General features: G+C 38.7%; 1 protein-coding gene across 1 annotated transcript in view; it reads left to right on the plus strand.

The window, feature by feature from the left end:
- Nucleotides 1-1,384: 1,384 nt before the first annotated feature.
- Nucleotides 1,385-24,181, plus strand: part of SHQ1 (SHQ1, H/ACA ribonucleoprotein assembly factor) — a 42,078-nt gene continuing 19,281 nt past the window's right edge. The window contains exons 1-10 of the mRNA XM_009878977.1: nucleotides 1,385-1,527; nucleotides 2,548-2,612; nucleotides 3,506-3,628; nucleotides 4,411-4,559; nucleotides 6,126-6,238; nucleotides 7,493-7,620; nucleotides 13,876-14,030; nucleotides 15,749-15,802; nucleotides 18,364-18,487; nucleotides 22,607-22,727. Coding sequence (XP_009877279.1) covers nucleotides 1,385-1,527; nucleotides 2,548-2,612; nucleotides 3,506-3,628; nucleotides 4,411-4,559; nucleotides 6,126-6,238; nucleotides 7,493-7,620; nucleotides 13,876-14,030; nucleotides 15,749-15,802; nucleotides 18,364-18,487; nucleotides 22,607-22,727 — 1,175 coding nt within the window. The remainder of the gene's footprint in view (nucleotides 1,528-2,547; nucleotides 2,613-3,505; nucleotides 3,629-4,410; nucleotides 4,560-6,125; nucleotides 6,239-7,492; nucleotides 7,621-13,875; nucleotides 14,031-15,748; nucleotides 15,803-18,363; nucleotides 18,488-22,606; nucleotides 22,728-24,181) is intronic.

The following is a 24,181-nucleotide window of genomic DNA, read 5'->3' on the forward strand; positions in this document are numbered from 1 at the left end:
ACCCCCGCGGGGCTTGTGCCGGAGCCTCCGGAGTGGTTTGGGGTCAGGTATTTCCGTCAGGAAAAAAGGAAAAAAACGGGTAATCTGTTAATTAACCCCTGTTAGTGGTTAGTATTCCACGTTTGCTCATGGAGTTGTAAGAAGGGGGATGTGTTTAATAACGGTGAGGGTCGGGGAAAAGTAGCTCTTTCCGAGAAGATAGTTCTGGGTTTCATTTTTTTGGTAAAAACGTTTTTGCCTTAAAAAAAGTTCATTTTCAAAAGTGTGTGATTCTTCGTAACCACCTCCCCCCACCACCACCTTAAACTGCATCCGAAGTTAAACCTGAGGGATTCTCTTGCGTGTAGAAGCGAGTGATGGGTCTGTCAAGTTGTGTCGCTGGTGAATGGCACCACGTGAATTCCTTCTCTCATGTTAAATATCTGCACATGCCCGTGTGGGTACATACATACAGCCATACCTACGGTTCTGATGGATGTTTACCTAAACTGTCCTTATAAACTTTGTAAGTGTGATCCCAGATATCCTTTAGGTAGTTTGTTTCACTTACAGCTACTACATGATTTATGTTTTCTGTGACTGTGAGCTTTTTAGGATGCTTCTTCAAGGCTAGTGGAAAACCCTGCAAACTGATCAAAATAGTGACTGTGTTTGCATTGGACATCCTGAGTGTTTAAATGCTTGTGTCTTAACTTCTCAGACAGCTCTTGTGTGATGAGCCCGCTGCAAACGAGCATCTTTGACTTACTGTGCCTGTACTATCCCAGTGCTTTATGCATTAAATTTGACACAAAGAGCAATACGCTTAGTGTGCGTGCTTAGATGATCTGTTTGGGGTGTGCTAAATCTATTGCTTGGATTCGGGCTAATATGTGTACGAGTTATAAAACACAGCTCTGTTTTTTTGGAAGTGTTACTGTTTTTCAGTATTTTCTAATAGTGATTTGACATCAATTCACTAACAAACTGTGGAGATCTAACACCTGCTATGTGTGAAATGATAAATAACAATTACAAAGTGCTGCCAAGTTCTAGGACTGGATTTAGTGTGGTTTTTATGTGGAACATAGAAGGTGTTTTGTTGTGCTCCAAATGTTTGCATTCATTTGTGTTCAGTTGTTTCATTAAGGTGCAGAGAGGTGGTACTTTCTAATTCTTGATAACACTTGTTAGGTTTTGGTGGTTTTTTTTTTTGCTGTTTTCATGAGTGTTTTCTTCTGGAGCACAGAAAATGACTTTGTGAGAATGTGAAATGTTCTTCTTGTAGCATTTTGAAGAGATGCTATTTGCTCTCCTAAACTGGAAACTACAATAATATTTTCTTGTTTTTTTCTCTCTTAATAGGGCCACATAGCCAGTGTTTGCTTTTCCTGCTGGATTCATCATGATAACTCCAGCTTTTGAGCTGACCCAGGATCCGGATTTTCTTACAATAATAATCAAAGTACCTTATGCCAGAGCTTCAGAGTTTGATGTGTATTTTGAAGGGGAAGATTTTAAGTTTTATGCCAAGCCGTACTTTCTCAGGCAAGTAGTGAAAGGACTTCTAAAAAATAATGAGCTTCATAAGATAAACAAAAGTAGAGAGTGAACTTCATTTTGGTCCCTCCAGAACATTCCTCATCTCCATTTTTTACACTGTCGACTGCAGACAGACTGTTTTGTGCAAGGAATTGTTTTTGTGAATCAGGCCTCTTTGTTTCTAGGCATTAATTTGATTAAGTTACTTTTCTAAATTTGTTTTGCAATAGATTTTTAACTGTAAAACGGCAACACAATCCTCTGGGTGTAAGTTGCGTGCAATAAGTGTGTCTTTTTGCTCTTGAGAGCCAGATACAGTACATTTGGTGAAGAATGTGTTTTGATGCACTCATAGTAACATAAAGGTAGAAAAGTCAGGTGAGTGGAGGCAGTAGGAAGTGAGGTTCCAGGCTGTATTTTTTTTCTCTAGATAGCAAGTTCCCCACTGCACTATGGAAAAGGAACAAAAGGTAATCTCAGTATGAAAGTATGAAGAGAACCTTTGGCATGTAAGAGCTGACGAGCAAATAAGCTTTCTTATTTTCTGTTTCCTGTAGTTGTGGACATGCTTCTCCTATACTTTAAGAGAGCACAAGGGATTTTAGGGGACTGCTAGAATGCAGTGACTTGGTAATTGCAAATAAATAATACAAGAGCTCTGTCTGAGTTCTCATATCCTGTCACTGTGGGTTAGCTTGGAGTTTTTAAATGGCAGAATCTTAAGTGTTGCATTTTTCATGCCAAGGGTGTCATCTCTCTGGTGGCTGTGACCTCGGCCGAGCTGGAAAACCAAGAGTCACAAATTTTCTCTATCTCGGATGCCTGTCTCTAGTGCTGGTAGTTGAGGGGAAAAGATTTTTGAAGAACATGGGGATTTAACTGCATGACTTCCATTATTATCAAAAGGAGTCCCGTAGTTAAGTCCCTTGTGCTGCTTTTGGAATGTGTCTTACGCTTTTATAGACTGAGGCAGTAAGTTGCAGATTAGTCAGACATTCAGTGAGGCATCTTATTTTTTGCCTGCAGATTGACACTTCCTGGAAGAATTGTAGAAGATGGGAGAGAAAAAGCATCTTATAATACAGACAAAGGTATGAGTTAATGTTATTTTACGTGTCACTAAAAATGCAGCTAATTTGTACTTTGCTGCACTGGGATTGCGTGGAACTTCAGTGAAATGCGTGATGCTGTAAATAAATGTAAGGTTTCTCCTCTGCTATGTAGTATAAAAAGTCTTATTCAGGATTTATTGTACTTAAGCCGTTCTTAAGCACAAAGAATGTGTTCAGAACTGTCCTAATAATGAAAAAATTACATACAAGTCCTCTTCAAGCCCTGTGGGGACTAGACGTGCTACTGTACCATGACCATTGGTCTAGTAAATCTGCCAAGAAATCAGGTGATGCTGAGTAGAAATGAGATAATCCTGCAGCAATCTCTTGGCTACATCTCGAGAGATGTTAGCCTTTCTCTGCACCTTAAGGTGTGAAAGGGATTTCTGGAATAAAATATGTACCTTGCAGAGGGTACATACATGAATGTATAATGTATTACGAATACATCAATATATTCACTAGAAACAACTAGCAAGAAAATCTGTAGTTTGCTGCTTTCAAAGCCTTTATTATGTGCTTAAGACAATAATCAGATTGCCCATTGTAGCTTCCTATGATCTTCTGTTCATTGATTGATTGGAGGAAGGATTAAAAATAAACTAAAGCTTATATTCCGTTGGTTTCCGTGTTTATACAATGTGAAACAAGAGACCACCACTGGTTAAATCTTTCATGCTTTATCATTAAAATCTTTGTTGGTTTTTTTTTTTTTGTGAAACTTGTGAAGTAAGGTTAAAAACATGCGCAGAGATTGATGTGACCTGCATGTGTCCCAGTTTCTGTGAGCCTTTTTCATTAGAGGAAAAATGTACAGTTTTGTTTGTCTTGGATATTTTGATGCAATAACTATATTCCAACTTGCCTTTAAGGAACTTTCACAATTCGGTTACCTAAAGAGATTCCTGGCCAGTATTTTGAAGGACTGGACATGCTGACATCCCTTTTAGCACCAAAGAAATCAAGATCAGCAAAACCTCTAGTAGAAGAGATAGGTATGACCAAAAAATCTTGTTTATACTAGTGATATGTGTACATAATTGAATAGTTCTAGATCTATATAGTGATAGGTGTAGAAAAATACAGTATTTCTATTATTGTCTGGTCCAAGCTACAAGAAGGATGTGAATGAATCTGAAAGGATGTGTAAGTAGAGAAGTAAATGTATTGTAGGTGATATATGTGTCATCTTGATAGGCTGAGTTATGTTTACATTTTTCCAAAAGGCGTTTAACATATGCTAATCCTCTGTAGATCTTTGTACCCCTCTAGTGGCTGTATGATACACACACGTTTGAATCTTTTTCCCACAAGCTAGCACAACTGGACTTTTAGCTCAAGTGGTGGAAGCTACTTAGAACTGCAGGTCCTAGTGGATGACTTACTTAAACATTCTTAAGTACCAATCTTGACTATCTGTGTTCAATTTTTAAATATCTTAAATTGTTGATAACATCGCTTTAGTCCTGTCAGAGTTCTGTTAGCATCAAATTCTGATCTTGCTGAAATCAGTGGGACAGTTATTTCAGTCTTTGAGGGAGTGTATTGTAAAACTTTAGCATTCCTGGTGTTTGTTTCTAAAAGTTGGAGAATTTGGAGCAGGATCTGTGGATTACTGATGTAAGCTTCTGATTGTATGACCCAGTGTTGCGTAAGATTTCTTGAAAAGATATAGTAAAAAGTGAAAGGTTTATTGTGTTATCAGTGTTTGCCTTTCTACTAAATCACATATTTTCTGTGTAATCATTTCCTTTCTCTAATTATGCAATACATACAGCTGCCTCTGAGTTGTCTGAGGAGGAGGAGGAAGAATTTGACTGGGAAATAGAGCAGACCCCTTATAAAGAAAGTGCAGAAAGCACTCTGCCAGTACAGTACCATTATGGATTTGGGAATTTGCGGTCAGGGGTGTTCCAGCGGCTGCAGGTAGATGCACTTTTGTCTTTTCCTGTCATAAAACTTCTGGGTAGCCTTCTTGTTGAGTAGGCTTCCTAGCTCATTTCATAGTTAGGAGTGGATCGTTGGGTAACTGTTCTCCTTTATCCCATTCTGTGACTGGGAATATTCTGTTTTCACACGTTGTAGTACAGACAAACCCTTGTTCCTGCAGAAGTAGGGGTCGGTCGAGACTGAATCCATTGTGTAGCAGAGCCAAGAGGCTGGTCTGTTTCTGCAATAATTCGGTGTTGAAGGGCTGAATGGGGTCCTTGGTACAAGTGGCCTCTGGAAGTGGGCTGCGGTCACCAGCCTGATTCGGCTGGCCTGTGAAGGCACGGGGGGAAAGGCCTGTGCAAATAGGCCACGTGCCAGGTGACCAGTTCTGGCAAGCTGCAGACACCCTGCAGGCTGTTAACAGTCTGCTCCTAACACTTTGGCTTTATATTTGGCATTGTCTTCTGTTCTGACTTCAAACGTATTTAATTTCAATGCACAGTATGCTTCAGGTGCCATGAATTTTAACTTATTTTTAAATTAAAAAGAAATTACTCAAAAAACCCTCCCAAAATAAAGCTAGCCTATCTGTAGGTCCTGTTATAGTTGTTGCACTGAATTTTTTTTTTTTCCTTGTGAAATTTGTAGTAGTTTTCCTCTTTGTACTTTTTGATTGAGACTTGATTTTCTCCCAAGATAGTTATTTTTGAAGTGTGCACTCTTCAAGGTGTCTGCCCACCTGGTGTCTGTGGGATTTACAAGCGTTATGCTGATGCACTGAAATTTGCTTATGTGGATTAATTGGTAGAGTAGGAGCTTTAAAATGCAGTTACTTTGCTCTTGTGCATTCAGCAGTTTCTTTAATTCATGACTAGACTGAAGCTAATATACAACCTGTATTAGTATAATAATATTCATAATATTCAGAGCTTTTATTGAGATAGTAGGTGATAACTTAGTTTTTTGTAGCGTACTTAGTCTAAACAACTCTGTAACTCATTGCACAAATTGTAGTATTTTCAGGGTTTGGAGCAGAAAGTTTGTTATTTATGGTGAAAGTATTTACATTCTGTTAGGATATATATACACACAGTGGTTTATTGCTGTGAAATGCTTGAAGAAGCACATTTCCCATCAGCATTGATGTACCACTACTTGATGCTTAAAAGGGCGCTGCACTTGTCCATTAATTAACGTACGGCCACTTCAGAACGCGAGAGCAATCGCAAAAGTCGCAAGAACAGCATCTGTGGCTTTTATCTTGTCTTTGTTGTGGTTGTGTGCTTTTGTTAAACGTTGCGCTGCCTGCCTTACGATCAAACGGCCTGAATAGACTTCCTAGTATCATGAGTTGTAAGGAGCTTCAAAGAATTGAACTGCCTTGGAATTTTGATGTTTTGTTTGCACAACGGAATGTGAATTTGGAAGATGTGAAAGGGAGGTTGAAGAGTGACTAGGGATTTTGGTGTAGTGCTGATAAGCATTCTTCCTAAACTCTTAGAAATACATCTTGTGTGTCACACCTGTGGCTCGATCGTGTGATTTCTGTTCCATTTGCAGGATGAGCTCAGTGATGTTATCGACATTAAGGATCCAGACCAAACTCCTGTGGATGAACGTAGGAGGAAACGCCTGGCAGCTGAGGCTGCCAAGTTCGACCCTGATCATTACTTGTGAGTATTGATTTACTTCACCTGGTCAAGTAAAAGTATCTTGGTTGGAACACATGCAGTTTTTCTTTTCATAAATGATTGGTTTTGAGATCATTTTTGGAAATAGTAGCTTTACTTTTTATTTGTCTGTTTCTTTGTCTCGTTACCGTGGGCCTTAGAAGGTATTCCTAAGTGTGACGCTGACACGAGACATTGTTTATCTGTTTTGGTGTTACTCTGCTGTTTAGTTACTACTTAAATCTGTATCTGAGCAGGGGCGGCTGTGAATTGTTGCAGAACATGGTTTCATAGTTCATCTCTTCGGCAGCTGAGTAGCCAATCCTTGTCAGCATTTTTGGTTGTAGATGTCAGAACTTTGTTTTTCTCTTGTGAAACAATTACTGATCCATTCTGGTTTTTGAAGGAGTAAAATCGAGTTTTGAAGTTATGAATGTTTTGTCTAGGGCTCTTTGGTCTTGACCTTCATCACATGAAACCTTTATAACAACACTGAAGGAAGGCTTCAAAAATGTGTCAGTGTGAGAGTAAAGGGAATAACATTTTTTGTTCAGTAGACTGAGTAGGTCTGCATGTGTGATGATTAAGAAATTTCCTGCATTTTTTTCAGTTTTTAATTTTTATACTGGTGTTTGGCTTGAAGAAGAAGCTAACATGGTAAGAGGAGGCTTAGAACTTGAATCTTTTAGTACAAAACCTCCTGTAATTACTATATTGAGATTTTTACCACAATGGTTTTGTGCTGAGGTAGAGGTAGTCTCTTCCAGAATTCATGTACAACTTTTCTTTCTCTACCTTGCTTACAGCATGCCTTTGTTTACCTGAAAGTCAGTCCCTATCCCTACTTTGTCGTTGCCCTTCAGCTGCGTACCCTTTCTCCTCAAGTTTTAAAGTAAAATCAAGTTTGCTGCCAGTGACATTCTCTGAGAAGTCTTCTCTTAGGAATGTTTTCCTTCACAGTCATTCAGAACAAATCGGATTTGTTAACTTTTGTGTCATGTGGCAAGCTCATTGATTTCCTAGGTTTTGGGGTGGCTCAGGAAAGGCGGAGGAAGGAGGGAAGGGAATACTGTAAGATCAGAGAGTATTGTTTATGGTTTTAATAATGTTTATTTTCTGATCAGGTTTGTTGTATTTCTAACGTGTGGAAAATAGCCTGGAGCCAAGTCAGATGTGTTGTATTTACGCGTTAAAATCTACCCACGAACACTGTAAACTGGAATAAATAGTGTATAACTTTTTTTTCTTTTTTTCTAGAGCTGATTTTTTTGAAGATGAAGCTGTACAGCATGTCTTAAAGTACAAACCGTGGTGGGTTGAGGCTTATAAAAAAATGATGGCCTTGCAGGGAGAAGGTCATCAGGAACGTGACACTCAGGCTTTTGGTGAGAACATTCACATATACACACCTGGTGCTTGAACGATGATTGCTGTGATGCTGCGTTATGTTCTGGATTATTGTTCTTAAAGGAAAAAGTATGGTTTTATTCTACAATTTTCAGTATTAACTGTTCTTCTTAAGAACATTCTCTTACTTCTGTCCTCAAAGAAAATTTTTTTTCTTTGCTGGAGAGTTAGATACTGAAACTTTTGAGACAGTTTTGTGGAGCAGTTGTCAGTATGTTATAAAGTGGTCATTTCGAGCATTTACCTGCTAATTAAGTAGTACAATGTGGGATCTCTTTCATCTGTGTAATAGATTTTGGAGTTAACTGTCCATAAAGACCATTGTAGAATTTCAGAGATCTATGAAGAAAAAGGCTGCTTTTAAGAGGATGATGTAATCTTTAATATTTCAGAGGAGCTGCCAGTGTCAGTAAGTCAGTCCTGGCTTCCGAAATCAAATCCAACCTATCTTTGTGTAGTGATTGTAATATGGATCCTTTTTTGCTGGTGCTTATCTCCTCTTTTTTCAAACGTTTTGAGTCACTGTTCTCCCTTTCCTAGTTGCATTTTCAATGGAGACAATAGTCAAAACTGTTTTGCACCATATTTGGAACTGGACACAGGCACTTCACAGCAAGTTTTCCAAGAGTCAGCTGTGGAAGACTGTACTAATGTCAGCCCTTATCTCTGTTTGAAGAACACGTCTTCTGTAGGATGTTTTCTTTTATTTACACAGTACAGCAGTGACAAATTCATGGCATTTGTTACTGTACTGCTATTTTTATGGGTCTTGGAGATTTTTTTCAAAGAAAAATCTTTGTGTCCTTTTAGAAACTGAAAGGGATGGTTTCAGGTTACTGTTACCTTGTAACAGTAATGTTAACAGATAACTGAAGATTACCTTTCTGTGCAGAGTGACTGCAGAAAGCATTGCAAGTTACTGTTACGCATATTCTTCTATTGTCCTTTGTTCGTTTCCTGTGTAGTACGATAATCTGATATTAGTGAAGCACATTATGATAATTCCTTCACCAGAGGTTCTTAACAGATATTAGTGCGCTAATAATACCTGCACTTTCTCATTTTCTACAGGAGAAGAGCAATGGATTTGGGGTAAATGTTGTATATTTTACTGTGAACATAATCTGATCTTCATTACTGGTCTCTTTTCAGCCTCTGAAGCCAGAAATTGTTAATTATATCCATCATAAGCATTTGATTTAAAAAGCACTGGGCAAAAGGTACAAGAGACTTGAAAATAGAATAATGAAGGTTTCTTTTGTTTGTTTTTCTCCGTTCACTCCTTAGTAAATGAAACACTACTGATGTTTGTCTGTGTTAAGGAGTATAATGAAAATGAAGAGCTGCTGAATTATTTTATTGACAAAAAATGGTTTTATTCCAAATGGAGCTTCTGAAGAGTAACACGTATGTTGCTGGGTTTTAGAGGCAACAACAACAGACAAACTACTGCTAATGAAAATTATGTGGAAAATGGGGCTGCAGAAAGGATCATCCTTTCTCTAAACCACTTATTATAGCAGATAAATATTTAATAAGGATGATAAATTTAGTCTGAGCTTTGTTATGGCTGAGTGAAGAGGCTCATGTAGTTTTGTGGATCTTGAGGAAACTTGATGTAAGAGGCTACCTAGTGTTTGAGTGATGTTAGTGACAACAACCCATCTTTTCCCTTAGAAAGGTGTAGTTTTGATAATACTGTTACTGCCGTTTGACTGGCAGATGTGACTGGAGATGGCAAGTGGCTGAATGAGGATTTGAAACCTTTGAAGATTCCTAAACCTCAGTGAGTTGTGGTGAAAGAAACCACCATGAGAGGGAGTACAGGTTCCACTTGAAGGTCTGTTATGAATGGAAATACAAAAGGACAGGAGGTGGGTCCAGGCTGCTGGCCTTGGAATCTTATCGGTAGGATGAGTTCCCTGTGGTTTTAGGCTTTATTCAGTCAAAGGGATGGTCTAGCTAATCCGAGATACGGATTCAGGAATTCTTACAAGGCAAATGCAATTTAACTGCACATGTGCACTAATGTATGTTCCAGTATGCGTGCTTAGGGAGTGGAAGGGATGTAGCACAGTCCTTGTTTCCTTTATGTGCTTTTTCTAAGCGAAGGCCCTTCTTTACTACTTGAGAAATTTTGGTTTTTCCACTAGAAGTGGGGAGCAGCCTGACTATGTTGAGCCAAGATGTGCTGTATAGCCAGCAGGGTCAGGAGGCTGTCAGTGGTGTTAGGGTGTGCTTGGAGCGAGAAGCCTTTGAACTCTAGTGCTTGGCTATAAAAAGCCAAAGGGTACTTGAGCACAGAAGCTCTAGGGGCACAAAAGTTAGATGTTAGAAAGAGAAGAGTGTATTGTGGTATGTTTCAAGGTGTTTTATGAAGTGACATGTGGTGATTCGATGAGCCTCTTATGCACGTATCCCCCTGCACGTAGGTGTGAGATCAGACCTTTTTTATTGCAAAAATTGAACACAAATGTCCCCTATTTACTTTTGAACCTGTTTAAGAGTGTAAAGGAGGAGGGATTGAAACCTTCATGCAGTTTCTTTTGATTGCTTATGGAAAAGAGGCATAAAATGAAGAGTACCAAGATTTCTTACTTTTTTCCAAGTTCCAAATTCATGTCTTGTGTTAACGAAAGCATCTAAAACAAGGTGATTTCCTTGTCCTGGGGAAGCCCACTGCCCTCATGCATGAAGTGTGGTGGCTCTTTTTAGAGGATTGTTTATTGACGGTAAGTGCTTGGTAAGAGGAGAAGGTGGGAATGGTAACGTTCAAGCTGATGGTAGATGACAGCCCAGGCTACCCCAGGATTGAGGTACTGGCCATCGGGTTTGACACCTGGGATCTTTTAGGGTCCCTGTATTTTGGGCTCCATTACTGCTACCACTAGGACAGTTCCCACCTGCGTGGTGTTTGTGCAATCAAGAACGTCATTGGGAACAGACTTCTCAAGTTACTACATGGAAAAGTGACGTGGAAGTGTGGGAAAGTGACATAAAAATTATTGAATTCTTTAAAAGTGTATTTTCTTAATCAGGAACATTGAACCAAGAGACTTTGGTGTTTTGTTTCTTCCTTTTGCTGATTTCTATTGATGTCCTTTTGTTTTTTATCTTCACTCGTTTCTTGGAACCAAAAACTTGATTATTTTTGCGTTCATAATGTCTTTGGCTACAAAGAGTAATTAGAAATACAGATCATTGTGTGTCGGGCATGGCATTACAATTAACTGAAGATTCTGTTTGGCTGATTGCTGCTCTTTTATCCCTGGTTATTTTCTCTCCTGCTTTTATATCATCAGGTTTTTGTAATGTCTCATTACCAGATTTTTTTCATTTTGGATCAGCTCTTCTCATTAGCATTTAAAGTCTTCAGCTCTCTTCTGTCCTTGCCTTGAATCTATTTTTATTTAACCTTTTTACTTTTTCTCCAGCTTGTGTGCACAACATGTGTATTTTGTCTTTTTTTTTAATTTCTTTTTGTATTGTCCCAAGTGTCTCTTCTTTTGTCCTCTTTTTATTTTTACATTTTGCTGTGTATTGTCTCTTCTTACCCTTTATGCTTTTTTTTGATTTGTTTGTTTATTTTCCCCCAGGCTTGTTAGCCACCAAGCAGCTAAGATTATTGCCTTTGCAGTATTGCTGAGGAACCAGAAGAAATACTAGAGATCAGGCTTCACCGTCATGTTTGTAGCAAAATAGCATTTTTGGAGCGGACGTTTTCTAAAGATGAAAGGCTCAGATTGTGTTCATGCTTAGAGTGTCTAATGCAGGTCAGGTAGTGCTCCATAAAGCCTAACTAATGACACGGCCTTTCCCATGAGGGAATAAAACTTTTGCAAAGCTTACTTTCTACTGCTGCTAGAGTTTACATTGAAGTCTTACTTCTAGAGATTCCAGATGAAAGATTCAATATTTTGTTAACAGCCAGGTTCAACTTAGTTAAAAGTTCATTTTTATTCTACTTGAAAATACACAACTGTAAAAACTCCTTTTTAGGCAACACAATAATCTTCAAAGGCTCAGGCTGACATATGTGTTTGATACAATATTTATATACTCCAAGGATAATGTGTTTTAATTTTGGTAACCTGTCATGTTTACCAGTGGCCATTCTCCGTTTCTGATCTTTTTATAGAATAGAAAGCGATTTCTTTTTGAAGATTCGCCTTTCAGTACGGCTCTGCTCAAATCTATACTGTTACTGGTAGATTCAGAAGTTTAAAATGGATCAGAAACAGAGATGGATCTTTTTTTATCAATTTTTTTTGCAAATGTTCTGGCTACCTGTTGTACTCAATGTTCCAGACTGCTGCAGCATGTGTGCCTTCCTGGCATTGTTCAGCTGCAGAGCAGGGCTTTTCACGTGAGGAAAGATTGCAGATTATTCGTGCGGAATTCTTAACCGATAAATGATAGGTCTCGCTTGTAAAGCATCTCGGGTTTGAAAAGGCAAGAGCAGTAAGGAATGAAAGAAAAAACGATGCATTCTTGTTGATACAGTTTCTAGGAACTGCACATTTGCTAAAGAACAATGACAAAAAGTAGTATAAAGGAAACTGCAAGATCCAGGAAAGACTGTCCAAGTCCAGTGACTTTATGGGGAATGCCTGAAGGAAGAAGGTCAGAAGTGATGGAGAGGAAGTGCGCTGTTGGGCGATACTAGAAATGTGCTAGCCTGTCTGTTTGACAGGTGTCCTTCCTGTGATAGATGTGATTCCTGGGAAGGAATTAGCATTTTTGTGACAAACTTCTGTATTGCTCTACTCATCAGAAGTGATTTTAAGCTTTGTGAACCTGATCTGGTGTAGTAGTCTGCTAAAAACTTGTGGCTGTTTGTTTTTCAGAATTCCTTTTCCATCTTTAGCTTCTATTTCACCTCCCTTTTGTGCTTCTCTTCAAGCTCAAAGTGCCTCTTGCCTATGGTTTTATAATGAATTGTGTTGTACTCCAGGAGAGGGTTTTCTAGCTGAAAGGGAAATGTCTTTATTCTTTCCAATTGGACCTTCTTCTGACTTTAAACACCCTGTTGTGATACCTCATGAAACCCCACCCTACTGTAGCAACTTACAAAGTGGTTTTATGGTTTTTAGAAACTAATTTTTTTTTCTGTGTGTGCTGTAACATTGCACATGCGGTTTTATGGATAATTTTAAACGGAATGGTAAAGGTGACTCCCTGAAGAATCAGTATGATTTAAGAACTTAAGAAATTTGCTGATAAAATATAGATACATCAACTATATTTGTGAATGAAGGGGTAATACTGAACTGCATTGCATTAACAGAAAAACAGAGATCGGCCGCTGTCTAAGTTGTCACTTCTTACTAGATCGTAACAAGTGAGAAAGATTGGCTTTCTCAAGATGATATAAAAGCTGGAATTTCTTCTTGCGGGAGTTTGTAAATAGAGACTAGCCTGACTCCAGAGAAATGTTTAGCTCATTGAGAAGTTTCCATAGGAATTTAAATCAAGTATTTCATGGCTGGAAAGCTGATAGAAACATTTAAAAAAGCTCATAAAAAAAGAAACATTCAAAAATGCTTTTCCTAATTTGTAATTTTCCGCCTCGAGATGAGGCATGTGCCTTTGGCATCACAAACATTTGTTTCAAAACATGTCATGAAATGAGAAAGTTTGTGGAAAGCTCCTGGGATCAAGACAACCACATGCCTTATGGGTGGATTGTATCCCTCGGAGCGGGGATTGTGTAAAAAGGAGGATGAGCAATGCTTGTAAAAGAAACATCTATAAGCACAGTTGCGATCCTTACAATAGAGACATGAGCAAGGGGTGTAAAAAGGAGCTTGGTTTACTAGGAGTTGTAACCTTTCCTTTCTGTAACGTGTAACACCCCCCTCCATTTTCTTATTTTAACCCATACAACCTCAAATTAAGAACTTTGGTTTACTCAGATCCTAACTGAGCATTTATCTCTGTATCAGATACCCGGGCAGCCTCGGAAATCCTTGGCACTTTTAGAGGGGTTCAGAATTGCCCCTGTGTACACACAGTGCACTGCAGGGCTGGAACTTCACTTTGAAGGGAATATATCGGAGTTTAATAAAAGTTAAAAATGAAAATAAGGATGATTTAGGCTTTTTCTTGAGTGATGAGTGACTCATGATTAGTTTTACTCTACTTTTAAAGAGACTGTTGAAGCAGTATCACCACCTATTAAATGAATGTGCCAGCTTTAAATTCGTAATTGATTATCCTTGTACTTTTTATAGTTGTCTTCTCTGAGGAAGAGAGAGAACAGATGAGAAAGTTCACAAATAAATCTTATCTTCTGGATAAAAGAAGCCGTCATCATGTGTATCTTGGTTTAATTGATATCCTCCTGGCATATTGCTACGAGATCTGTGTCAACGAAGGAGACAAGAACGTAAGTTCAAAAAAGAAAAATTCAGTATGTTTTAGGAACCTGGTGCCTGGAACCTGTGCTGTCATTTAGGAAAGTCACCTTTTAAAGTGAACTCACTTCCAAGCATTACAAATACATAATTAAGTTAAAATGAAAGATGTTACATCTCTAGATTGAGCTGTTGGGATGCTTGTGAGGTTTAATATGATTTCTAAATATATCTGTTCTTCTGGAGCAACACTGTAGCTGTAGGAGAGAAGGGGAGTTGCAGGAGGTTCCAGACAATTCTGTTTGTTTCTGATTTGTTTTGTGTTGCAATGTGTCTTGATTTATGTAAACGCAGAGGTCACAAAATAATTATCCTTTTGCATTGGTGGCACTTCCTTCTGGTCAGTTCCATGATAAGTATGTTTGTCTGTACTAACACCACTCCTGATCTGTCTTCTGAAAAAACCTGGAAAATCATTACATTTGTAGGACAAACTATGTGTTCACTGTTTTATATAGGCTACCGTTATATGCCCTTAACAAAACTGGGGGGTTAGGGTTTTTTGTGGATTTGTTGGATTTGGGGTTTTTTTAAGTTTATGCACTGAGTATAGAAGGTGTTTCCTGAGGCATTCTGGAAACTAGAGTGACACATTTAAAAATTTTAATATTGACACATGTTTAAAAAAGAAAAAAAACCCCTAATGCAGAGTTTTCTTTGTCTGTTATTCAAACCCTGGAAGGAAGTAGGAAGGCGTGCGTCCATTTCCAGGATTCTCCTGTTGGCCCATCTCTTACACAAGCAGCAGCCGGTTTATTTTGTGTACTGTATCCTAGGCTTTTTACAGGATATAAAAAGTTAAGAAAAGAGCAGAAGTTTCGAATGGATTCCATGCTGTTGTGGGCATAACTTGCCTTTTTGACATGGACTTGCTTCCCAGATACAACTCTGCTGGTATTAACCAATGAGAAATTTTGGAACGTACAATCCAGACCATTCTGTCGTAATCAGCCTGAATTGTGGGACACGTATTTTCGAACAGCAGGCAGGAATGTCCGGTTCTGCTTCTTCAGTAGTACCAGCTGGGATGTGTATTACTTGTGAGTGTTGCACAAAATTGCAAATATGTGAGGAAGTCTTTGCAGTAACTGTATGGTGTATATGGAAAACACTTTTTTTTTTCCTTTTTTATTTTTTATTTTTTAAACCATGACATTCAGACTACACAAATTTTTGCTAGAGCCAGGATTATAGATCAAGGCTTCCTGGCTTTTTGCCCTAATCATCCCACTAGACCATAATACCACACAAATAATACGAATCTGTCATATTTTAAGAAAAATGACATTTTACATGTGTTGCTGGCTTTAAGACTCTCTCTGAAAGCCAGAAATCTTGAGATATTTACACAAAACAAAGCATTTTAGCTTGAGCTTTGTTGATTCAGGTTTTTGTTGTTTGTTGAAAAGAGACAGAATTCCTCTAAAATACCATTTTTCTGTGATTGCTCTTGTATTTTTAAAGGCTTTTTTCCCATGGATTAGGTATTCCCAATATGGAAACCAATTCAGTTATTTAGCATCTACATTGCAGTGCAGTTTTTGATGCTGTCCTGTTGCCTTTTCAGTGCACATAATATAATTAGTGCTTCATATTCACAAAGGTTTTGAAATTGCTGCCAGAATGTTACCTCACATTGAGTTAGACCATTGAGTTAGATAATACTTATTTTATGGTCTCTTAAAATCAGGTTGAATCGTCTTGGAATGTCAGGAAACTGAGTGCAACTTTGTGCTGGCTGGAGGTAAGTGAAAACTTGAGTTTTACATTACGTGTTTGCTCCATTGTTTGGTTTGGGCATTGTATGTTGCTTTTGCGGAAAGCTCCCTCTATTGGGGAGTAATTAAGTGTACATCCTCTTTTTAATAAAAGTTACCAAAAATTGATCCTGACTTGTGGGCTGCCAGCTACTAGGAGCCTCCAGAGGTTGGAGTATGACCTCTTGTCTGTCTGGGTGCTGACCTCCTGGCCCGTTCTGGAAGATCTAAGGATAGGTGCTCTGAAAAAGCTGCTTGTCTACATGCTGTCCTGGGCTTGAGTCACAAGTCCTGACCTTTATTTGGGAAGTAACTGTAATTATTCTTCGTGTGTGTTCACAGTACGTGTGTGCAACTCCATGCCTAGGGCAAGAAAATAGAGCTTTTTAGCTCCTTGATTAGAAGTTGTAGATATCTTCCTGTTTAACTTGCTAAAGCACATTAAAATAGAAAGGGAATAAAAGCAGGGAATGGGGTTTCTCAGCGTTCTTGTGTCCTACCTCAGATGCATACTTTAATAATATTTGAAGAGGGCAGGCCTTAATAAAGGAGCTTATTGTTTGCTTCTGGGGCTTTTGACTGCTGAGCCTTTCTTCAGCCTTCCTAGTTCATCATTCTGCACTTCAGCTCGCTCCGTTTTGGCTGCAAATCAGGTGGTTTCTGGCTTCCCCTCTGCTCTGCTGTGTGGCTTCAGAGTATGTTGGAGGGTGGAACTGGGAAGCCCAGGAGTAAATGCAAACCCAGTGATAAGAAAAGCTCTTAGAGCTCAATCAAAAGCTTTTATTTTTATTACTTTTTTTTTCTTCACCTGTCATTGAGAAGCTGAATTCTATAGTCTTGTGGCAAAACTTCTATAGTCTTGTAGCTGTAGAACTGTTGTGTTATTAAGGCTTTCATGATAACCGGGTCGTTCAGACACATGCTGGACACTTCTCTTTCAGGTTTCTTGCAGCGTTAGTGGGCGTGTTGCCTCCGCCACCCCCTGCTTTCCAGGTTCTTGCCCCATCCCTAGGTGTTGAGTTGCTACTAGCCATGTGAAACCACGGTTGATTAAACAAAGTGAATTCTATTCTTTGCACTTTCAGGTTGTTTACTAAATGCACCCAGGCCTGTGCAGTTTGGTTGGTACAGAGATGGAGACAGAAAGGGCTTAACCTAGCCTGTAATCTATAGTTTCTTAAGAAGGCAGCAAGCTGGAAGGGACTGTCCTGTCTTCATTCCTGAAATTACTGAGCCAAGTCTCAGTTTGCAGGATCAAAAAAGAAATTTGATAGAAATTTTGGGTTCAGTCCTTCAGACTTTACTAGTAGTGGTGAATGCTACATTCACTAATAGCTTGTTCCGTGACAACTGGCTTTCCAGATCTGTTAGTTTTGATTTGTTTCCAGTTGAGTGTTCTGAAGTCGCAGGTGACAAAGGAACGCCGTTAAAACGCAGAGCTTGCCTTAACTCTCGCTTTTTTTTTTTTTCAGATGCATATCCTAACATAGCAAAGGAGTTTTCTGCGTGTGCTTATCCTATAGCAGTTCTTGGCGCAGCCTGTGCCAACAGTGTATTTCACACCCAGAAAATTCAGTCTCCTGGCACCAAGCTGTTAATAACTATATCTGTTATACAAACCATGTAGAGGCGGGTGTTTTCAGTGATCTGTAAACAAAATTGCTTCAGCTCTGGTGTGTTTGAACTGACTGCCGGATGGCTGTGTGTGACGTGTACGCACCTTAGACTCTAAATATTAAATAACAAAACATAAATGATTTAAATGCTCACCGGCGACCCGTTAAAATGAAAAATGAGTTGAAGTAGTCTCCTCATGCAAAAAAGTGCTGCCTGTCAGCAAAGCTTTTTTTTTTAATTTTAATAAATTAAGAGTTCAAGATGAAATAGGTATTCTTATTTAAATTCATAAATGGAGTATTTTGTCTTGGAAAGTGAAAGCTGGATAGGAAATCACTCTCTTAAAGTCTTTAATAACTCATTAATGCCTCTGGCCTGAGTAAATTAGAGGTCTTCCTCACTTGTAAAAGAAGCTTTTCCTAGGCAGATATATTTATCCCTGTCTTGAATATCTATAATTTTCGTGAAAGGCAGAGTCATGTATCATTTTTAAAGATCTTATATGTACACATGTATTTAGTTAATATCATATGGTTTTAATTTTTCTTTATTCTTAAAAGGCTTTTTATAGCTTCCCCTTAATATATATAATAATAATGTGGGACAGATGTAATTTATTGCTTTAATCTAAGGAATGTCAAAGTTTTGAGTTAGATGTTTTATTCTAATGTTCTCTATGTTCTTTTTTTTTAGTTCAAAATGACTGAAACGTGTAGGGCTTCTCTTATCCCACCATGGAAGAGTGCACTGTGTCTTGTTTCTGTTTAGCACGTTGATTTTCATACCTGTTAAAATACAAATCTCTAGATGTTTATAAAAATATGCCTTTTTTTTTTCCTATTCTGCTATGACTTTGCCTTAAAGCAAAACCAAACAAAACCCAAATTCTTTGTGTCAGAGACTAATTCAGCTTTTTCACTGATACACACAGAGTTTCACTGGCATTCATGATGTCCTGGTGTCTTTTGGAAGGCGAGTGCTGTGCTATCCCCTGCACAGACATTTTGGGTTGGTGACACGTGCCTTCAGTGACACAGTCATGATCCTACAGCTGGGTAAGTTTTTTAGGTATTATAAGTGCTGCCTATATAGCCATGTTTCACCTATATAGCCAGTATATGGCCAGTGTCACCTAAACTTGATAGATACTGACATTTCTGGGCGTCTTGTGGTTTTGTAAAAATGGGATTGAGGAGAGAACAAAATTAGTGTTCTTAGTAGGAAGAAGCCCCTGAAGGGACTCATTTATTATCCAGAAATTCAGCTGCGTTATTCACACCGGAAAACTGACAGAGGAAAAAAATGTTATGAACATCTTAGCCATAGAAAAATCTTTGATCCCATCTTGTATTTTGATCAATTGCATAGTCCAGCTGTGATTTGTAAAGCTTTAGGGAAAAGGTCTTCAAAGTGGTTTTTTTTTCCTCTATAATGTATTTGTCTATAAAGAGATTTTTCTGTTGGAAAAGAGCATTTTAACGAAGCTCTTGTTACGGTAGGTTAGACAGTATAATTTTTTAAGACACATTTAGAATAGGGTCTAAAGTTTTTATTTCAAAGCAGGGTCACTTATTGTTAGAACTCTAGCAGAGTTGCCCTCCTCCTGGCTTGAGGGTTCTTTCAGGATGCTGGGAAGGGAAGCAGGGACATAGTATAATGCAATGTTTTGATGATAATGATAATAATAAGCACAGTAAACTATTTAAAAGCAATAGAGATTTCTGATGGGACTGAATCCTCAAGTTTTGTCTTGACTTAAAAAGTATTAGTGCTGTGTTGATGGATCACTTCCAAGGCACAGGATACTGCATTTTTAAACTATTAAGATTCCTTGTGTGTGGTTGAAACAGTTTTTATTTTGAATTAAGACTACCTACCAAAGTGCTAATTGTAAGATGAATGCATTAAGCTGATTAATGTTGAGATGCTCAGCAGATTTTTTCCTACACTGCTTTAGTGAGCTATAATTCTTAAAATAGTTCAGCAAAACTGTTCAAAATTCTGTGTAGTTTTCTAGGATATCTATCTATCTGTTCTTTGGATAGGATTTAAAAGGGAATGAAACGCAGTGATACATACAGCTCTACAAAATGTACAGGCTGCGTTTGACAGCTGATTAACAAGAATTTATCAGGTGTGCTCATGTCAATATATGGAGCCTTTTGCTTTTCGGGAGGCCTGTAATAAGTGCTGTGGATCGGTCCTGTCAGTATGAGCTGGTGCTGTATTACCATGGCATAATGCTGATTTGGAAGTTACTCTCTATGAGCTAATAATAAAGAGAAAACTCTTCTCTGCGACATAAAGTATGCTTTGCTTCTTTCCATACAGCAATTAACACTAATAGGCTTAGGATGATATAATTATCCATTAAAAACAGATAGTGCTGTCACCGAGCTGGGTGAGTTATTACCAGAGTGTTTTAATTTACAAGTCCTAAGAGTTCTTTTCTTCTTGTTAAGGATGCTGTTCTGTTCATTTTGTAAGGAGACAGTAAAGTTTCGTTATCTTTTTTTTTAAATGAATACTTCTCCTTCTTGAAAATGTGGAAAAACGTATAGAAGCCTGCTGGAAAAATAACGATACAAAACAGAATGATGGGACTACTACTTTCCTTTGCTTCCGAATACTCAGTGGCGAAAGCTGGTGGAATTACACGATGGTGTAAAACCAGTAGGTTATGTCATTATGGCAGACACAGAGCTGGGGTCAAATTGTATCTTTTCTAAACTAATCTGAGGGAAGAGGACTGGATTTCTCAAATGCTAGAAATTGAAGTTGTGGGCTGTCATCCACCACCTGTCCATAGCAAATGGACTCCAGAAGAATCCAGTGATCTGCAGACATACATGCTTTTATGGTTTTTGCATTGTGTACTCTGCCGCTCCGCTGCTTTCACTCTGAAGTTGCGACTCATCCTCTCTCCCCGACAGCACGTCCATGATTTTTTAATGGCAGGGGAAGCAAACCACCTTTGTCTCAGAAAAACAGTGAGTTAGTACTTAGAATTGATACCTCGTCTTGCAATATGACCCTGTTTCAAATTGAATGTTACCTTCTTTTACAGCTAACGCAGATTTTTCATGACAAAAAATAGAGGGTATTTAAATCTGTCTTAAGTCATACACAAAAGCGGTGTATTTACTGATTAGTATAATGCAAAGGTCTAACTTTACGCCAAAGATATGTAAAAACTGTCTTAATCTTAGGAAAATACAAATGATTTATTTTTATCAAACTCCCCTGTGCCTGCTTGTAAGCATTTATTGCTGTTTTCCTAAATGGGTGATTTTTCTTCTTCACTGTTGAATGTAAAAGTGCTTGCCTCTTTAAGCAATGTGAAGAAAATGAAATTGGTTATCCTTGGCATGTCTTCATCTTTTATTCCATGGCTCTCTGACCTCCAGCAGACAGTGAATTTTACAAGAAGACAATCCTAGGGCTACAAAAAAAGGAAGACTTTTGAAACTAGCTCAGATCAGGTTTGTTTCGATAGACGACCCTTCAGTGAGTTGGACTGACCTAAGTGCCCAGAAAGCCCCTGGCCTCTTCCTCTTTTGGCTTCATCAGGTCTCTGATCCAGTTCACTACGTGTAAGTGATAATGCCACCGAACGTGTAACCACAGCCACCCAGCTCAGCCCAGATGTCTGCTGGCATCCTACAGGAACCATTAATTGATGAAGAAAGACTGCTTTTTATTGAGAATTAGTGTTACAGTCGCTAATTTACATTGTTACTTGGCAGATGAGTAGCGGTGGTGGATGTTGTAAATGATTCGGGCTGGCAGCTTGACAGCTAGAACCTTAAAAAATTAGCAAAATTTTAATTCCACATATCGTTTCTTTTTAAAAGAGCACATTTCTTCTTAGTCAAAATAGTCGAGTTTGACAAGCATTGGTGGTGATATAACTGGTGAACTTTTAGATTGTATTTGGGATTTTATGTTTTTTTTCCTGATTCTTCTTCACCTGATCTCTTCCAAACCAGTGGGTCTTTTCAGTTCTGTTTGCCACAGCTTCTTACTCTTCATGTTCTTTCTCCTTAGTGCTGCCTTCCACAGCCTTTAACATTCATTCTCTGCCTATGTTTTTTGAGCAAGGAATTACTTAAAAACAAACAAATGTTGTGCTTGAACAGCAGAGGGAGTTCTGTTGTTGTTTTTTTTTTTCTTTGAAATCTGTAAAATGTAATTTCATCCATGTTCAGGTTTCATAGCCTAGGAGGAGCCAGCCTCTTGGGAGAGGGTTATTAGATTCCATTTGCAGTAGTGACTGTTTTCATTTGAATGTGGTTTTTCTTCCCCCCATTAAACAGTGGAAATAATAATTACTTTTTTTTATAGTGTTCCAACACTTAACCCTTTAGCAACTTTCATTAGGAAACTCAGGAAGGAGATTTTGGCTAGTTGCAGGTCACATTGATCCATTTTCTTGACTGGTTGCATACAAAGAAAATTAAACTGCCTTAAGAAGGTTTTCTGGTTGTGGAGTGAAAAGATGTCCAAGTTTCTTTTGCTGCACTTATCAACTGTATGTCAAATGGCACCTTCTTGAGCCTGAAGTGAGGTTTTTCTTTCTGCTGGCTCCATTTGCCAAATTATTTTGTAGCTAACAGAAGCAAGGAAAGTTGTGCCTGGTGTCAGGCAACAGTTAGATGTTGGGCAATGGTACCGCTTACATCGGCTTCCTCAACAGCTGTGGCTCCTGTGGTGGGATCTGCATTCCCAGCCTTCCTACTTTCCAGCTCAGCTATTGGTGTAGGCGTACAGGGAAATAGGTTTTCTTCAGATAAATGATGGGGCATAAGTTTATGTTACTGGTGAGTTACTTTTCAGCTTGCTGCTTTTTTTTTTTATTGTGCACTGTGTGCCTGTGCTGAAGTTCAGGTCAACACAGCTCACAGAAGCAGAAAAGTGGCAGGAGAGGGATTCTTGGTGGGTGGTGCCTTGAGGCTTTAGTCTTGCTGAGAGGTTCCTACTAAATTCAGAGGCTCCACATCCCCATGGGCGAGGATACTGCAGGGCACAGTCTTTTCGCTGCCGTTCTGAGACTGAATCAACATTACAGGATGGTTGCAGATAGCATGGTTATTAAAGCCTTAAAGGTGAGAAGATCTAAAGATTACCTATTACAGTTTCTAGAGAATTACAAAAATAAAAAAATCTATTTCCAGGAAAAGCTGCAGTTTTGAAGTGTCTGCTGGACATACACAAGATTTTTGGGGAGAATGACCCTGCCTACATCCTTAATGATCTCTTCGTTACAGACTATTGCATCTGGATTCAAAAAACCAAGTGAGTTCTGAAGCAGTTATTGATACAGGAAATGTTTTTATTGTACTTCGTCTATGAACAAGTATCGGTAAAATTAAAAGAAATGCTGTCTCCTATAAATGCAAATATGATCAGTCTTTTTCATTTAATAGCCTTGTCCATCCAGCTGTTCTTACTTTGTAAGTGAAGACCAGTCCGTGCGGTTTTTTTATGTAGTGACATTGTTGGAGAAAGGGAGGAATTGCATTAAAAAAAAAAAACAAACCATGAATTTTCATTAATATATTAATGACTTTGGGAGAAAAGCAGCTTCTGGGGAATTTTCATTCTACAGCAATCTTTCTCAAGCAGAAGAATGTTTATGAAGCACTTAAGCAACATTAGGAAAAGGCTGCAAACACCTCCTGGTTCCACATTGGATTTATAACTTCCAGTACCATCAACAGTTCTGCTCAGACACACACGCAAACCACTTAGAGTTGAAACAGCTGATTTATGGACTGTAGCCGTTGTACCAATTGATTATTAACACCAGAATAAGTGTCACAAATCTCTGTGCGCTGTGTACTCTTGCCCCTGTAGTCGCTTGCCAGCTCACCCTCCCTGGCAGCGCGCTTTGACTTCCACTTCACTTGAGAGGGAACAGTGACTCTGGCACTTGCAAAGTCCTTGTGCTTCAGCACTTCTGCATCTCACCTGTGTCCCGTCAAGGGAGGCAGCACAGCTCTGCTTATCCCAGGGTCTTGGGAACTTTGCAGGCAGCCTGTTTTTCGAAGTGTCAGCGTGCTTTACTGGTTTGAAACCAAAAGCATTGGTAGGAAAACGGTGAGAAATTGATTAAAGGAACAAAGAAAGCTGCGTGTTCAAATCTGACTAAGCTTTATGTTGTTGTTTGCGTCAGATTTAATCTTTTCTCATACAGCTTTTGTGTCTTCTCCCTGTCTTCACGGCCTTTTCTGAAGGCCCACAAGTACACGTATGAGTTGCCAGTAATATTTCTGGAAGAAGAAGGCATTACTAATATAAACACAAAAAATGCCATTGTCTTATTTGTTAATATAGCAACATGTAGGCTCAGAAAACAGTGATTTAGATTAGTCTTTGCCTTGCGGTTCACAATTTAACAAGAGACTGTGGGAGAGAAAGAAACTTAAGTGCACAGGACACAAGAAGCAGAGAGGGGATACGGAGGGAACTTTGTAATGATCGTGATCAGAAAAGGGAACATGTGAGAGAACTGAGCCAGCTCGCACAGGCTGTGTGTTTAGGTGTGACCTTACCAGTACTTCTGGGAGAATTAAAGGCCTTGAGTTCATCGCTGGTTATTACATGTTGTAAATATTGTTCATTCTTATTCTTTGTATGCTTTCAATGACTGTGTTCCTACAGGTAACAATGCACAAAGTATTTAAAGCAACTACAGGTGTTACCAAGTATTTTGATTAATCAATCCTGATCCGTTCCAGGAACAGCAA

This window comes from Apaloderma vittatum, unplaced genomic scaffold (genome assembly GCF_000703405.1).
Source record: "Apaloderma vittatum isolate BGI_N311 unplaced genomic scaffold, ASM70340v1 scaffold18071, whole genome shotgun sequence".
NCBI classification, from domain to species: Eukaryota; Metazoa; Chordata; class Aves; order Trogoniformes; family Trogonidae; genus Apaloderma; species Apaloderma vittatum.